Source organism: Salmo trutta, chromosome 19 (genome assembly GCF_901001165.1).
Source record: "Salmo trutta chromosome 19, fSalTru1.1, whole genome shotgun sequence".
NCBI classification, from domain to species: domain Eukaryota; kingdom Metazoa; phylum Chordata; class Actinopteri; order Salmoniformes; family Salmonidae; genus Salmo; species Salmo trutta.
This window is the reverse complement of record NC_042975.1, coordinates 19393724-19412326: the sequence shown is the minus strand read 5'-3', so window position 1 is coordinate 19412326 and position 18603 is coordinate 19393724. Positions and strand designations below refer to the sequence as shown.

General features: G+C 43.3%; 1 protein-coding gene across 6 annotated transcripts in view; it reads right to left on the bottom strand.

The window, feature by feature from the left end:
• Positions 1–18603, bottom strand: part of LOC115154110 (glutamate receptor 4) — a 202776-nt gene that overhangs the window by 68694 nt on the left and 115479 nt on the right. For all 6 annotated transcript variants that reach the window (XM_029699999.1, XM_029700003.1, XM_029700000.1 and 3 more), the window contains exon 3: positions 8288–8527. In XM_029699999.1, coding sequence (XP_029555859.1) covers positions 8288–8527 — 240 coding nt within the window. The remainder of the gene's footprint in view (positions 1–8287; positions 8528–18603) is intronic.

The window sequence follows — 18603 nt, the reverse complement described above, 5'->3', positions numbered from 1 at the left end:
TTCAATGACACAGTTTCTCAGTCTCTTCCACACCCCCAGAATCATGTTTTCTCCAGTATTCCCTTATGTTTTCATTGGAAATGTGCCATTCTTCCTATTTCCTACAATGCATTTTATCCATGAGACTGTTTACAGCTACTCTAGAGTACAGATACAGCACTTGAATACAGATACTGTACAGCTAATCTGCGTCCCAAATGGCACCCTATTCCCTACATGGTGGGGTCCTGGTCAAAAGTAGTGCACTATGTAGGGAATATGGTGCCATTTGGAACTCAACGTTACTTTAGAGCAGGGTTTCCCAAACCGGGTCCTGTGGCCCCCCCTGGGTGCACGTTTTGGTTTTTGTCCTAACACTATACAACTGATTCAAATAAGCAACTCATCATCAAGCTTTGTTTATTTGAATCCGCTGTGTTGTGCTAGGGCAAATCCCAAAACGTGCACTTGAGGTGCCTCAATGGAATAGAGAGAGTGGAAAATAAAGAGTGGCGGATAGTGAATGAATAAATGCAAGGCATGTCGGAGATAACAGCTGAGCTCATGACTATGATATTCCACTTACAGGGCACTTTTCCACTCCATTGCAACGAGAAGGAGACGGAGTAGACACTTTTTTTAAATTGAAAAATGCTTATGGAGAGATTCACTACTTTCCACGCTGAGTGGTCCAGAAATGTATCTCTCCACTGATCTGCAGTTAAAGCAATTAGGACAGGAACAGATTGGAGCAGGTTGCAGAGAAGAGTACTGCTGGTACTGGAGAAGTCTAGAGCAAGATGTTGTAGGCCTAACCGGGTCATGGATATGAAAGTTATTAACAGTTGTTATTATTTTTCCAACCGGCAGTTCTGGTTGTAAGCTGGTTGTAATGACGTCAGTTTTGGTTGTAAGCTGGTTGTAATAATGTTCGTTTTGGTTGTAAGCTGGTTGTAATAATGTTCGTTTTGGTTGTAAGCTGGTTGTAATCATGTCATTTTAACCAGCTTTGTCTGAAGGGATGAGAAGTGATGCAGAAAATAGAGAGAAAGAGCTGCATGAGGAAAAGACATTAGGCTGTCCAGAGATGGTGGACGGGGCAACTCAATTCTGCAGGGGGTGCAGGATATGTCAGTGTTCTATGCAGGCTGGTAACACCTCGACAGCTGCAGTGTCAATACAGACATTGATACATGTGGTGAAGCAGCAACCTTTTCCCACTGTGTTACAACAACCCATGTTTAGGACTTGAGTAGAGATTGGCAGCTGGCGTGGTGACAGAAACAGCCGAAACAGCAATAGCAGCAGTAGCAGTAGTTACATCAGTGACCCCAACAGGAGCTGTCCGTTCAGCACCACAACTAAGCAGGCTGCTGTAGTTTATGCTGTATCAATATCATCAATAGAAGCTGTCTCTTCAGCACCCCCACTGTAGCAGTATGTACAGCAGTATCCTCAATAGGAGCTGTCCCTTCAGCACCACCACTGTAGCAATAGTTACAACAGTCTCCCCAATAGGTACTGTCCATTCACCACCCCCACTATAGCAGTAGTTACAGCAGTATCCCCAATCTTCAAAACCACCACTGAGCAGGCTGCTATAGCTACTGCTGTAGCAGTACCCCTAAATAAGAGCTGTCCGTTAAGCAGGGTCATTGAGCAAGCTGTAGTATGTATCAGCACCAAGGACAGCTCCACACCATGCCGAATACATACAGATGCTCTTGTGCTGCAATCAGGGCCCGTATTTAACGTTTCACAGTAGGATTGCTGTTTTGCCGTTTAAGATCATAATGAACAAGATTATACGGACAAGGGTGACCTGAGCCTACATCAGCACTCTAACTGTCGGACACTTGGGCCCTGACCAACTAATGGGAAAAACCAGGCCATTGTTTGTTTATGCCTGCCTGTTTGGTGATGTGCTTGGAGTTGGTTTTGAGTAGTTTGTAGTGCTCTGGCTGCTTTTTATATTTCAAACAAACCAATATCTGAAACCTGAAAGCACGGTTTGAATGTGTAGCTTCTCATTGTGTTGATCTCATGGAGAGTCAGCCCTTGCATCTATAGCTTCCATATTAATTTGAGAGTGGTAAAAATGTCCAGCCACAATCGTTAAGCTTTATAGCAAACCAAGTGGCGGGGCTACCGGTTGGGCTAATAATGAATTCAGGATTATGGCTTTAACACAGTTGGCATGTCCTCAACATGACTATTGTCACAGGTTCAGGGCCCATAATCATGAATGATTAGGAGTGCTGATCTAGGATGAGATCCCCCTTTCCATGTTACTAAGATCTAAAAGGCAAAACTGATCCTAGATCAGCACTCCTACTATGAGACGCGTACGGGCCCAGATCTCAACACTGCTACACTAAGGTACAGTTGAAGTCGGAAGTTTACATACACTTAGGTTGGAGTCATTAAAACTTGCTTTTTAACCACTCCACAAATGTCTTATTAACAAACTATACTTTTGGCAAGTCGGTTAGGACATCTACTTTGTGCATGACACAAGTAATTTTTCCAACAATTGTTTACCGACAAGATTATTTCACTTATAATTCACTGTATCACAATTTCAGTGGGTCAGAAGTTTACATACACTAAGTTGACTGTGCCTTTAAACAGCTTGGAAAATTCCAGAAAATGATGTCATGGCTTTAGAAGCTTCTGATAGGCTAATTGACATAATTTGAGTCAACTGGAGGTGTACCTGTGGATGTATTTCAAGGCCTACCTTCAAACTCAGTGCCTCTTTGCTTGACATCATGGGAAAATCAAAAGCAATCAGCCAAGACCTCAGAAAAAAATTGTAGACCTCCACAAGTTTGGTTCATCCTTGGGAGAAATTTCCAAACGCCTGAATGTACCACGTTCATCTGTACAAACAATAGTACGCAAGTATAAACACCATGGGACCACGCAGCCATTATACCTCTCAGGAAGGAGACGTATCCCGTCTCCTAGAGATCAATGTACTTTGGTGTGAAAAGTGCAAATCAATCCCAGAACAACAGTAAAGGACCTTGTGAAGATGCTGGAGGAAACAGGTACAAAAGTATCTATATCCACAGTAAAACGAGTGCTATATCAACATAACCTGAAAGGCCGCTCAGCAAGGAAGAAGCCACTGCTCCAAAACCGCCATAAAAAAGCCAGACTACAGTTTGCAACTGCAAATGGGGACAAAGATAATACAACAAAAATAGAGCAGTTTGGCCATAAAGACCATCGTTATGTTTGTTGGAAAAAGGGGGAGGCTTGCAAGACGAAGAACACCATCCCAACCATGAAGCACGGGGGTGGCAGCATCATGTTGTGGGGGTGCTTTTCTGCAGGAGGGACTGGTGCACTTCATAAAATAGATGGCATCATGAGGATGGAAAATTATGTGGATATATTGAAGCAACATCTCAAGACATCAGTCAGGAAGTTAAAGCTTAGTCGCAAATTGGTCTTCCAAATGGACAATGACCTCAAGCATAATTCCAAAGTTGTGGCAAAATGGCTTAAGGACAACAAAGTCAAGGTATTGGAGTGGCCATCACAAAGCCCTGACCTCAGTCCTATAGAAAATGTGTGGGCAGAACTGAAAAAGTGTGTGCGAGGAAGGAGGCCTACAAACCTGACTCAGTTACACCAGCTATGTCAGGAGGAAAGGGACAAAATTCACCCAACTTATTGTGGGAATCTTGTGGAAGGTTACCCGAAACGTTTGACCCAAGTTAAACAATTTAAAGGCAATGCTACCAAATACTAATTGAGTGTATGTAAACTTCTGACCCACTGGGAATGTGATGAAAGAAATAAAAGCTGAAATAAATCATTCTCTCTACTATTAATCTGACATTTCACGTTCTTAAAATAAAGTGGTGATCCTAACTGACCTAAAACAGGACATTTTTACTAGGATTAAATGTCAGGAAATGTGAAAAATTGTGTTTACATGTATTTGGCTAAGGTGTATGTAAACTTTCTACTTCAACTGTACATATGCTTGGGACTATGTATGGACTGTGTGAATTGAAGATGTCCAGGGCTATTTAAGAAATGTTCAACTGAAATTAGCGATATAGTTTAGCTACATCCCCTCTGGGTTGAAACAGACATCTGAGAACAGGGTGAGCTGTTATCGATAGCTGTAAGAGAAGGAGAGACACACACAGAGAGAGAGAGAGAGAGAGAGAGAGAGGGGGTGGGGGAAGAGGGAGACAGAGAGGCTTGAGTAAGAGAGCGAGAGAGTGAGAGAGAAAGACAGCGAGAAAGATAAGGATGGAGAGATAAATCAAATCAAATTGTATTGGTTACATGCAGATGTTATTGCGGGTGTAGTGAAACAGCAACCTTGGGAAAATCCTCTGCATTATCATTAACAGCAGACTCATACATTTCCTCAGTAAAAAAACAATGTACTGAGCAAATATCAAATTGTCTTTTTACCAAATTACACAAACAACAAGTATGAGGTTAAAATTGGCAAAAAACACGCACATTTCTTTCCACAAGTCTGTGGGGTGAGACAGAGATGTAGCTTAATCCCCACCCTCTTCAACATATATATCAACGAATTGGTGAGGGCACTAGAACAGTCTGCAGCACCCGGCCTCACCCTACTAGAATCTGGAGACAAATGTCTACTATTTGCTGATGATCTGGTGCTTCAGTCCACAAACAATGAGGGCCTACCGCAGCACCTAGATCTTCTGTACAGATTCTGTCAGACCTGGCCACTGACGGTAAATCTCAGTAAGACAAAAATAATGATGTTCCAAAAAAGGTCCAATTGCCAGGACCACAAATACAAATTCCATCTAGACACCGTTACCCTAGAGCCCACAAAAAACGATACATACCTCGGCCTAAACATCAGCGCCACAGGTAACTTCCACAAACCTGTGAATGAACTGAGAGACAAGGCAAGAAGGGCCTTCTATGCCATCAAAAGGATCATCAAATTCGACATACCCATTAGGATCTGGCTAAAAATACTTGAATCGGTTAAATAACCCATTGCCCTTTATGGTTGTGAGATCTGGGGTCCGCTCATCAACCAAGAATTCACAAAATGTGACAAACACCAAATTGAGACTGCCTGCAGAATTTTGCAAAAATATCCTCTGTGTACAAAATAAAACACTAAATAATGCATGCAGAGCAGAATTAGGCTGATACATTCTAATTATCATAATCCAGAAATGAGCCGTTAAATTCTACAACCATTTAAAAGGAAGTGATTCCCAAACCTTCCATAACAAAGCCATCACCTACAGAGAGATGAACCTGGAGAAGTGTCTCCTAAACAACCTGGTCCTGGGGCTCTGTTCACAAACACAGACCCCACAGAGCCCCAGGACAGCAACACAGTTAGTTAGACCCAACCAAATCATGAGAAAACAAAAAGATAATTATTTGACACATTAGAAATAATTAACAAAAAAAAGAGCAAACTAGAATGCTATTTGGCCCTAAACAGAGAGTACACAGTCGCAGAACACCTGACCACTGTGACTGACCCAAACTTAAGGAAAGCTTTGACTATGTACAGACTCAGTGAGCATAGCCTTGCTATTGAGAAAGGCCTACGTAGGCAGACCTGGCTCTCAAAAGAAGACAGGCTATGTGGTGCATACTGCCCAAAACATTTGGTGGAAATGAGTTGCACTTCCTAACCTCCTACCAAATTCATGACCATATTAAAGACACATATTTCCTTTAGAGTACACAGATCCACAAAGAATTTGAAAACAAACCCAATTTTGATAAACTCCCATATCTATTGGGTGAAATACCACAGTGTGCCATCACTGCTTCAAGATTTGTGACCTGTTGCCACAAGAAAATGGCTACCAGTGAAGAACAAACACCATTGTAAATACAACCCATATTTGTGTTTATTTATTTTCCCTTTTGTACTTTAAGTATTTGGAGATAATATGACATTTGAAATGTCTTTATTCTTTTGGAACTTTTGTGAATGTACTGTGTAATGTTCATTTCTATTCTTTATTTAACTTTTGTTAATTATCTACTTCACTTGCTTTGGCAATGTTAACATATGTTTCCATGCCAATAAAGTCCTTAAATTGAAATTGAGAGAGAGAGAGAGAGAGAGAGAGAGAGAGAGAGAGAGAGAGAGAGAGAGAGAGGGATGTGGAGTGTTTCTTGGCTCTGGCTTTGCTCATTAATGGAACAGGAACCTCAGGACCTCTGCCCAGTCATCCCAGACAGCGAGACACACAGGAAGAGAGGGAGCGACAGAGAGAGAGAGAGAGAGAGAGAGAGAGAGAGAGAGAGAGAGAGAGAGAGAGAGAGAGGGAAAGCGAGAGATAGAGAGAGATAGAGAGGGAAAGAGAGAGATAGAGAGGGAGGGAGAGAGAGGGAGCGACAGAGAGAGAGAGAGAGAGAGAGAGAGAGAGAGATAGAGGGATAGAGAGGGAGAGAGAGAGAGAGAGAGAGAGAGAGAGAGAGAGATAGAGGGATAGAGAGGGAGGGAGAGAGAGAGAGAGAGAGAGAGAGCAAGAGAGAGGGAAAGAGAGAGGGAAAGAGAGAGATAGAGAGGGAGGGAGATAGAGGGAGAGAGAGAAAGAAAGTGAGAGAGAGGGAAAGACAGAGATAGAGAGGGGGAGAGAGGGAGCGAGAGAGAGAGAGAGAGAGAGAGAGGGAAAGAGAGATAGAGAGGGGGAGTGAGAGAGAGAGAGGGAGAGAGAGAGAGAGAGGAAGAGAAAAACTCTCTGACAAACCTTTTCTATTAATACTACAGCCACACTAGGAGTTTCCTGGAAAGACATGGAGAATACCTGTCATCTCCAGTTTCCTCACTTGGGGCCAAAGAGGGCTACAGACCAAATCTACCAATCCATAGTCAAGTGTAGTGATGTCGTAATTAAACTAAGGAAAGGTTACATCCCAAATGGCACCCTATTCCCTTTATAGTACACTGCATCCCACAGGGCGCTGGTCAAAAGTAGTTCACTAAATAGGGGATAGGGTGCCATTTGGGACGCAACCTATCCTTAGTTTCATTACGAATGAAAGGATGCACCCGACATCGCTACACTTGACTATCGATTAAGTGGTAGATTTGGTCTGTAGCCCTCTTTGGCCCCAAGACATGCCCAAGACACACATTATTTTCGTACAGCATCCATTCACACGTCCACTGGGTTTTCACATAGAGCAGGGGTATGCGAGGTGGATCGGAGTAGACAATGCAGGGTCTGGACCATAGAAATAGAATGACAAGAACTGACTATTACAGGTAATTCTATTTATATGGGCAATATGGCCAATATGGACCAGACCATATAAATTGAATCACCCGTAATTTCCCATTCTAGACATTCTAATTCTAAGGATTGTAGTTCCTGTAGTGTCCTGAATGCACAGAGCCATAGATACACATTACAATAAGCATAAATTATTAATGACGACCTGCAGATTATAAATACATGATCATTGTATTATACAGCTTGTCTTTAGCACTTCTAGTCTATCTTGGCGTGGTTTCTACTGCCACTGTTTCCACTGTTTGCACTGTTTCTGCTAGTAAGTCCAACAAGTTTGTAGTCACAAGCTTGATGTAGTCATTGCGTGCTAGGAATATGGAACCAAATACTAAACTTTTGACTACTTGAATACACATATAAGTGAATATGTCCAAGTACTTTTGGTTCCCTAAAATGGGGGGGACTATGTACAAAACGGTCATTTCTAAACTGTTCATCTCATATGGATTAAAATACCCTAAAATGAAAGCTGACAATGCGTAGATATGGAGCCACCCCAGATTTGGCCCCTAGGCAGCAAGGCAGCCACTATCACTCCAAAATAACTAAAAACTGTAAATACATATTTAGATTCAAGTCAATGTCTCTATAGCTGAGAGTCTTATCTTTCAGATGCAATTGGAACCGAGTTGATAGCCCATAGCGTTCCAAAGTTAGAGCTAAAAGTTAGAGCCTCTAATGCCCATATCAGTTTCATCTTAGCTCATACCAGTATGTCATATTAGCTCAATCTCCAATTTCTCTGAGTATCACAGAAACACAACACTTTGAATGAATAACAGAAACATTTTCATGACAAGTTGCTATGGATGAAATGTACGTTTTACTGCTTGACAGACAGTGTCTCTTTGCAATCATTATGAATTTGGGGTCCAAAACCCTGTTGGGTTATTTTGTTGGTGCTTTTAGGGTTAAAAGTAGACTCAGTAATATGACAGTCATACACAGTGAGGATTCTCATACGTGTTAAAGGTAACACACCATTATACACATCATCACACACAAATTTGAGAACTTACCCCGGTCGGTGTCATAGAGGAAGACAAATTTGTTCCAGTCGTAGTGGTCGAGCAGCGAGAGCAGCGCCCCACGGATGGAGGGCCGGAGCTGCAGCGTGAATTGGCTCTCTCCCTCGGTGGGGAAGCTGGGCGTGATGAGGGAGATGTGCAGCGCCCCGCAGAACGACGTCAGTGTGTGCACAGAACGCTTGTCATACAGGCCGAAGATGGCGAAGACGCCCCGCGAGTACTGCGAGCAGACTGTGAGGAAGAGGGAAGGAAGGTGGAAGAGAGAGAGAGTGCGAGAGAGAGAGAGAGAGAGAGAGAGAGAGAGATAGGGGGAGAGGGAGGGAGGGCGAGAGTTACTTACACATTGCAGATAGTTCACTAACCCATTCAAATCCCTACAAGAGGATCCCTTTATAGCCTATGCAATAATAACTACCCCAAATGCACAAAATATCAAATTTTCTCTGATGTTTCCATCTTGAAACATGGTTTTCTTTCCCCATCAAAATGAAATAACGACATCGGGAAGCAATAGTCGCAAGTTTAAGGAGTCTCTCTACCTCCTTTTGTCACCCCTCTCCCTCTCTCTTTCTTCCCTCTCTCTCTCACCCTTTCACTGCCCTCTCCTTCATTCCCTCCCTCCCCCTCTCTCTCTCTCTCTCTATCTCTCTCTCTCTCTCTCTCACACACACGTTCTCTCTGCTAATAAACCAGCGGTGGTATTGTGATAGGATATGACCTGTAGGAGATAAACAACACACCGGCTTTAATCTGAAAATCTATGTGTTGAGTCTTTACATACTGTAAACACTGCAGTAACAGTTTGCTTAAGGGACTTCCTCATTAAACCGCTTTGGTGTCTCGGGCCTCGATGCTGTAAATGCTTGTGCTTTGTGGTGTGTGGTGTGTGCTTAAAAAACACACCATAATAGACGGTTACACTGACTGATACTGTGAGTACGCAAATGAAAGAACGGCACACAGGGAAAAAGTATTTGAACTGTTCCATTGTAAAGGGATAAACACGTTTTTTGTTGTTGTTTTGTTGTTGCTATGCCGGGTTTGACAGCTGTATTGTTTCACAGTGCTACAGTGCTGTTGATTGTCCATTTATCTGCAGCTTGCAAATGCCTAAAGCTAAAGCAGAAGAAAGAGAGGAAGCGAGAGAGACAGAGAGAGAGAGAGAGAGAGAGAGTGTGAGAGAGAGGAGAGACAGAGAGAGAACCAGAGAGAGAATAAGAGAGAGAGTGTGAGAGAGAGGAGAGACAGAGAGAGAACCAGAGAGAGAATAAGAGAGAGAGTGTGAGAGAGGAGAGACAGAGAGAGAACCAGAGAGAGAATAAGAGAGAGAGTGTGAGAGAGAGGAGAGACAGAGAGAGAACCAGAGAGAGAATAAGAGAGAGAGTGTGAGAGAGGAGAGAGACAGAGAGAGAACCAGAGAGAGAATAAGAGAGAGAGTGTGAGAGAGAGGAGAGACAGAGAGAGAACCAGAGAGAGAATAAGAGAGAGAGTGTGAGAGAGAGGAGAGACAGAGAGAGAACCAGAGAGAGAATAAGAGAGAGAGTGTGAGAGAGAGGAGAGACAGAGAGAGAACCAGAATTAAAATAAGAGAGAGAGTGTGAGAGAGGAGAGAGACAGAGAGAGAACCAGAGAGAGAATAAGAGAGAGAGTGTGAGAGAGAGGAGAGACAGAGAGAGAACCAGAGAGAGAATAAGAGAGAGAGTGTGAGAGAGAGGAGAGACAGAGAGAGAACCAGAGAGGGAATAAGAGAGAGAGAGTGAGAGAGAGGAGAGACAGAGAGAGAACCAGAGAGAGGAGAGACAGAGAGAGAGTTTGAGAGAGAGGAGAGACAGAGAGAGAACCAGAGAGAGAATAAGAGAGAGAGTTTGAGTTTCAAAAAACTTTATTGGGTCTGGGAAACCACAACACAATAAACACTCCAACAAACAAAAGCATGGTTAAACATCAATTAAAAACACAACACCAAATCTTCCTCTAAGTTAACAAGCACAACAACCTCCGAATACCCCATATGCTCATAAACAACCCAATGTAATTAACCAGTGTGTAATAGGCAAACTCAGCCCTTAGTCTGCCAAATTGCTCATTTAGCTGCTCCTGACACAAAGTTAAGTAAGAGAACTACACCCCTTCGGCTAAACTTGTACTTTGGTGCAAATGTGACTCGTTTCAGGAAACTAGGCGTATGTCGCACGTCACTACTTCACAGGAGAGCAGTTTGAACGTAAACTTTGGGGTACGTTTTTTGGCAGAAATGCTTCTGGAACATGTGAACTTTCATTTGCCTGAATAACAAACTTCTATGCCTTCGGTAAATACGAATAGAATTGATAAATTACCATCCTAGTTGGTTTAACCACAGAAAAAGAAAGCAACCTTCCTGCTAGCAATGATTTACTGAGATAATGAGTGGGCTAGACATGCCGAGAGATGAGTTCAGATTGGTCTGCCATGTAGCGCGCTTCTGTCTATAACATGAGCTGGTCAGTATGTGTAGGTAATCCTACACAATCCTGTTGCTCTCCACTTTCTGAAGGACCACGTTTTGAAATAAGTGGAATTAGAGTATGATAGCTAAGGAAATGGAGTAAACACCTGTCTCAGGATTACATCTTCAAACTAAGGGCAACCATGGTATACGTGACAGAGGGAGAAGAGTCTATCCATGTATACGGGTAAGAGAGTCTAGCTAGTTACATTTTCAGATATTACACATTTCTAATTTTGTCAGAAATTCATTTTCAATTCAAGTTAAAATGTAACGTTAGCTGGCTGGCTCGCTAGCTAATGTTACATGTATGATCTGTCTAGTAATATTATTCATATCTCAGAGCCATTTGCTTTGCTAGTTATAGCCTAATGTTAGTAAACGTTGCCAAAAAAGCATAATTAATTGTTGCCATACAGTAAACTCATCCAAGACAAAAAAAACATCCCCAAACTCAAAGGCTTTCATTGTTTTGAAAAAGTACTGGTGGTCCACACAGTCAAAAGCCTTCTCCTGACAGATTAGAAATGTCTAAAACATGTCTTAAGTTATGTCATTAGAGCGATCAGGTACACAGTGAGACTGGTCATTGTGGACCAACAGCCCCAGATATTATTTCAACCTGTTTGAGAGACACTTAGATATCATTTTATATTCTGCACACAGCAATGCAACAGGTCGACAATTTTTTTAAAGAGTCAAATCACCCTTTTTTGGCAACAATGAAAGCACAGCATGTTGACAGGATACAGAAAGAAAACACTCATGAAAAGATTCACACACCACTTCAAACAATCCCCCCCAATAAATCCCCAAAAGTGCTTATAGAAATCAGAATGGTAAAGCATCGATGCCAGGGGCTCGGCGTGATGAGAGCTGTGTAACTGCTGTGGACAGCTCCTGCAGAGTAATGTCAGAGTCCTAAGCAGCTCTCTGCTCAGGACCCAAGTGAGGAAGTCCATGTAACAACTGTTCAGCACACAGAGGATCACAATCCTCCGCCTTATAGAGGGCAGAGTAGAAATACACGTCATGTTGGCGCATCTCACCGTCATCTGTGGTCACCTTCCCATCAGGGAGACGAAGGCAGACCATCTGTTTGCATTGCGATGTTGACTCTCCTAGGTTAAAAAAAGCGCTAGGAGCATCCATATCCTCAAGGGTAGCAAATCGAGACCTAATAAAGGCACCCTTCACTCTTTCATGTAAAAATGGCCTCAGTTCATGTCTCTTGCCCTGTAAATTCATGACAAGTCCGGGTCATTCTGAGTGAGCAACTTCGATTCAATAGATTTGATGTCCTGTTCAAGGGCCCTGATATTCTCTTTAACTTCAATACTAGACAGAGCAGTATACTGTTGACAAAACAGATGTATTTGGGCCTTCCCAACCTCCCACCATTGTCTCAAGGACTAAAAAATTAATTTAATAACCCTCCATTTTTCCCAAAACAACAACAACTTTTCACAAAACATGGCGCCATGTAATAACTTACCATTAAATACCAATAAGGTGATGACCTTCCTGGACAAGACAAGTGAATATCAACAGTAACAATATGGTGATCAGAAAAACCCTACCACAGTAGTGCTCAGATACATACAACCTCTCTAATCTCGCTGCCCTGACACGACCTTCATTAACTTTTAGCCATGTGTACTGCCTAACTTTTGCATTTCTTACTCTCCACACATCAGAAAGCTCAATCTCAGTTAATAGACCAGACAGACAAATTGCTGACCGCAAGTGAGGTTCTTCAGCAGTGCGATCAACAGTAAAATCTACTGTACAGTTCCAGTCCCCCCTAAAACCATATACCTCTCATGGTCACACTGTCTTAAGGTTTCCTTTATTTGATCAAATTCAGCAATACGCTCTGTACCCTCACTGGGAGCATTAACATTCCAAAAAAACAACAACAAAAAAACATCGCCTTGACCAATAAAACCCGACCCTTGACATTCTCTGTTGTAGATACCACAGTCACCCATAAATCTGAGGAAAACAAAATTGCCACCCCAGCACTGAAATTAGTACCATGATTGAGTATATGCTGCACCTCCCACCACATACCCCAGTAAACCTCATTAGCCTCATCACTATCTATCTCCTGTAGAAAACCTACATTAAGCCTTTTCTGTTTTATTACTTCTTATACCCAAGCCCTCTTATTCCTGTCCCTTCCCCCATTAATATTGAGAGAACCGACCTTAGTACCTCCATATAGAAAAGAGAAAGGAAAAACAGAAGAAACCACAAAGAAACCAAAGAGAAAAAAGCACCCTATGAGGCATGATAATCATCATTGTTTAAATGTAATCTTAACCTTACCATGTTTCCCACTACCTTTTGCTGCTGTGACAACAGTAACACATTTCCTCAAGCGGAAAAGCTTCTTCACACTCAACTGGTTCTGTAACACCACAGCTGACCTCCCAAACTAATCAACATTTTAAAAAATCTGCCAATTTAACAGATTTCCCAAAAGTCTGGTCCAGGAACCCATTTACCTCATCTACATTGTAAATTGAGTCGTCGCCAGCTGCTATTATATCATCAGGGATATCAGACATGTCCATATCCTTCTCCTGATCCTCCTCAATGGAGGCCACAGACCCCTGACTCCTCTCTGCCATATCCCTCTCAACACTCCCTCCTTGCACCCCATCACTAGTAACGGGCATCTCCTCCATTGCCTGGGAGACTAGCCCCACCTGAACCCCCTCAAATCAAATTTATTGGCCACATACACATGGTTAGCAGATGTTATTGAGAGGGTAGCAAAATACTTATGCATCTAGTTCCGACAGTGCAGCAATATCTAGCAACTAATATTTAACAATTCCACAACAACTACCTAATACACACAAATCTAAGTAAAGGAATGGAATATGTCAGAGCGCATAGGCTAAGATGCAATAGATAGTACAGAATACAGTATATACATAAGAGATGAGTAATGCAAAATATGTAAACATTATTAAAGTGTCCTTATTAAAGTGACAAGTATTCCATTTATTAAAGTGGCCAATGATTTCAAGTCTGTATGTAGGCATCATCCTCTCTGTGCTAGTGATGGCTGTTTAACAGTCTGATGGCCTTGAGATAGGAGCTGTTTTTCAGTCTCTCTGTCCCAGCTTTGATTCACCTGTACTGACCTCCCTTCTGGATGGTAGCAGGGTGAACAGGCAGTGGCTTGGGTGGTTGTTGTCCTTGATGATATTTTTGGCCTTCCTGTGACATCTGGTGCTGTAGGTGTCCTGGAGGGCAGGTAGTTTGCCCCCGGTTATGCGTTGTGCAGACCACACCACCCTCTGGAGAGCACGGTGGTTGTGGGCGGTGCAGTTGCCGTTCCAGGCGGCGATACAGCCCGACAGGATGCTCTCAATTGTGCATCTGTAAAAGTTTGTGGGGGTTTTAGTTGACAAGCCAAATTTCTTCAGCCTCCTGAGGTTGAAGAGGCGCTGTTGCGTTTGTCAGTGACGTGTACGCCGAGGAACTTAAAACATTCCACCTTCTCCACTGCTGTCCCGTTGATATGGATAGGGGAGTGCTCCCTCTGCTGTTTCCTGAAGTCCAAGATCATCTCCTTTGTTTTGTTGACATTGAGTGTGAGGTTATTTTCCTGACACCACACTCCGAGGGCCCTCACCTCCTCCCTGTGGGTCATCTTGTTGTTGGTATTCATGCCTACCACTGTAGTGTTGTCTGCAAACTTGATGATTGAGTTGGAGGCATGCATGGCCACGCAGTCATGGGTGAACAGGGAGTACAGGAGAGGGCTGAGAATGCACCCTTGTGGGGCCCCAGTGTTGAGGGTCAGCGAAGTGGAGATGTTGTTTCCTACCTTCATCACCTGGGGGTGGACCATCAGGAAGTCCAGGACCCAATTGCATAGGGCGGGGTTGAGACCCAGGGCCTCAAGCTTAATGATGAGCTTGGAGGGTACTATGGTGTTGAATGCTGAGATATAGTCAATGAACAGCATTCTTACATAGGTATTCCTCTTGTCCAGATTGGATAGGGCAGTGTGCATCATCTGTGGACCTATTGGGGCGGTAAGGAAATCGAAGTGGGTCTAGGTTGACAGGTAAGGTGGAGGGGATATGATCCTTAACTTGCCTCTCAAAGCACTTCATGATGACAGAAGTGAGTGCTAAGGGGCGATAGTCATTTAGTTCAGTTACCTTTGCATTCTTGGGTTCAGGAACAATGGTGGCCATCTTGAAGCATGTGGGGACAGCAGACGGGGATAGGGAGAGATTGAATATGTCTCTAGGTACATCAGCCAGCTGGTCTGCGCATGCTCTGAGGACGCGGCTAGGGATGCCGTCTTGGCCGGCAGCCTTGCAAGGGTTAACACGTTTAAATGTCTTACTCATGTCAGCCACGGAAAATGAGAGCCCACAGTCCTTGGTAGCTGGTCGCGTTGATGGCACTGTGTTATCCTTAAAGCTGGCAAATAACGTGTTTAGCTTGTCTGGCAGCAAGACGTCGGTGTCCACAACGTGGCTGGTTTTCCTTTTGTAGTCCATGATTAACTGTAAACCCTGCCACATACATCCTGTGTCTGAGCCGTTGAATTGCGACTCCACTTTGTCTCATTATTGACGTTTTGCCTGTTCGATTGCCTTGCGGAGGGAACGACTACTCTCTTTTTATTCTGCCATTTTCCCTATCACCTTGCCATGGTTAAATGCGGTGCTTCATGCTTTCAGCTTTGCGTGAATGCTGCCATCTATCCACGGTTTCTGGTTAGGGTAGGTTTAATAGTCACAGTGGGTACAACATCTCCTATACACTTCTTTATGAAATCTGTAACCGGCTCTGTGTACACGTCAATATTATACTCGGAACATATCCCAGTCCGCGTGTTGAAAACAATCTTGAAGCGTGGATTCACATTGGTCAGACCAGCATTGAATAGTCCTTAGCACGGGTGCATCCTGTTTGAGTTTCTGCCTATAGGAAGGGGAGCAAAATGGAGTCGTGATCAGATTTCCCGAAAGGAGGGCGGGGCAGGGTCTTGTATGCATCCTGGAAGTTAGAGTAGCAATGGTCCAGTGTTTATCCAGCGCAAGTGCTACAGGCAATATGCTGATAGAATTTAGGTATCCTTTTCCTCAAATTTGCTTTGTTAAAATCCCCAGCTACAATAAATGCAGCCTCAGGATATATGGTTTCCAGTTTGCATAAAGTCCAGTGAAGTTCCTTGAGGGCCGTCGTGTTATCGGCTTGAGCGGGGATATACACGGCTGTGACAATAACCGAAGAGAATTCTCTTGAGAGATAATACAGTCGATAATACAGTTTGATTGTGAGGAATTCTAGGTCAGGTGAACAAAAGCACTTGAGTTCCTGTAAGTTGTTACAATTACACCATGAGTCGTTAATCATGAAACATTTTTTTTATTCCTGTCGGCGTGATGCACTGAGAATCCAGGTGGCTGTACTGACTCCGACAGTATATCCCGATAGAGCCATGTTTCCGTGAAACAGAGTGTGTTACAATCCCTGATGTCTCTCTGGAAAGAAACCCTTGCCCTGATCTCCTCAACTTTGCTAACTAAGGACTATAAATGAGCAAGTAATATACTTGGAAGCGGTGAGTGATGTGCGTGCCTCCTAAGTCTGACTAGAAGACCGTTCTGACTCCCTCTTCTCCGGCGGCATTATTTTGGGTCGGCCGCTTGAATCAGTTCATATGCCCTGGGTGGTGCGGACAAAGGATCCGCTTCGGGAAAGTCGTATTACTGGTCGTAGTGCTGGTAAGTTGACGCCGCTCTGATATCCAATAGTTCTTCCCAGCTGTATGTAATAACATAAGATTTTCTTGGCTAACAATGTAAGAAATAATACATTAAAAAAAAGAAATTCTGCAAAGTTTCCTAAGGAGTAGAAGCGAGGCAGCCCTCTCTGTCGGTGCCATTGCCATGGAGACTAGCTCCACCTGAACCCCATCACTCGTAGATCTCCTCACCAGTCTGTGGAAATGGCTCCACAGATCCATCCTTAACTCCTACAACAATATGTTTCTGCTGCACATCAGACGCTATGTTCCCCTCTGGTACAAGCTGCAACTCATTACCCTCAACACAAACAACTTGTTCCTCAGCAACAGGTGCTTGTGGCTGCTCTACCACTGTCGGCCCACCTCTCCCTACATCAGTGGGCCCAGACGTTATGAGGACCACCTGCGTCCTGTCCTCCGCCTTCTCCCTTTTCAGGCAAGCAGGTCGCTTTTTGCCAACATCCCTACACTCAAAAAAACGTTGACTACCCGTACTAGCATAAGCCATATACAGTCTGTTGTCATTCTTGACTTTAAACGATAACTCCAAAGTCTGTTCCGGTGAGTACAAAAACATAAACACCTGTCACCAAAACGACATAACCTGTTTCAGTTTGCATCCCAGCGGGACAATTTTAATTGAACTTGCAAACTTCCCAAACCACAATAAAATTGGGAATAAATGGCTGTACATGCGAAATCGTAACCCTTTTTGATGGAGAAAAAAGCTCACCAGAGCAAATTTGAATAAACATACCTTTAAGATTTAAGAAACCTTTACCATTCGATCGACAAGACGCTCTTCATTAAGAAAAACCACCACCGCTTTATTCATCCACGACGCATAAACAACATTTTCATAGCCTTCCTTCTCTCCTACGGCGACCAGAAACTCCTCCACAGTGACAGTACTGTAGCTTCAGTGACACAGTTGAAGCCGGGCCGAAGTGACAAGGATGGCATCCCCATGTGGGTCGCCATCCCCTCCAAAACCAGGCCAATTCCAACAACAAATCCAATATACCTAATTATACCACAAACATTTTTCAATAATAGTCATCCAAAGGAAAACCACCAAGAAAAGGAAACAAAAAAGAAAACACAGGCAATCTAACTCCAGACACCACTCGCTCTTGCTCATACAATTCCCAGCATGCACCAAAACTCCCAGCATGCAGAGCGAGAGAGACAGATAAAGACAGAAAGAGAGAGAGCGAGAAAGGGAGAGAGAGAGAGAGACAGAGGGTGAGAGAGAAAGAGAGAGCGAGAGAGAAAAAGAAAGAAAGACAGAGGGAGAGAAAGACAGAGAGGGAGATGCCTTTTGAGTTTCTTTCTCCTTTTGTTCTACACACAATTAGACACAAGTGATTTGCCCCACATCAAGGCTTTGTTCAAAAAGGATTCTTTGGCTGTCCCTATAAGATAACTATTTTAGTTCCAGGGAGAACCGTTTTTGGTGTCACGTAGAACCATTTTGGAACGTATAAGGGTTCTATCTGGAACCAAAAGGGTTCTACCTGCAACCAAAAAAGGTTATTCAAAGGGTTCTCTTATGGGGACAGCTGAAGAATCATTTTAGGCTCTAGATAGCACCCTATTTTCGAAGAGTGTAGTCATTTAGGACTAATGGAACACACTGATGCACAGGTTGACTTATAACCCACAGTCCCTGCTGTTGAATCCACAGGGTGGGTTTAGGGTCATGAAATATTGTGTCCATGAATGGCAGGTGGGTGGTGAGCGGATTTAATAAAGAGAAAACAATACCTTAAAAAAATGCATAAATGTATCATTCTTGTGTTTATACACTGCTCAAAAAAATAAAGGGAACACTTAAACAACAAAATGTAACTCCAAGTCAATCACACTTCTGTGAAATCAAACTGTCCACTTAGGAAGCAACACTGATTGACAATAAATTTCACATGCTGTTGTGCAAATGGAATAGACAACAGGTGGAAATTACAGGCAATTAGCAAGACACCCCAATAAAGGAGTGGTTCTGCAGATGGGGACCACAGACCACTT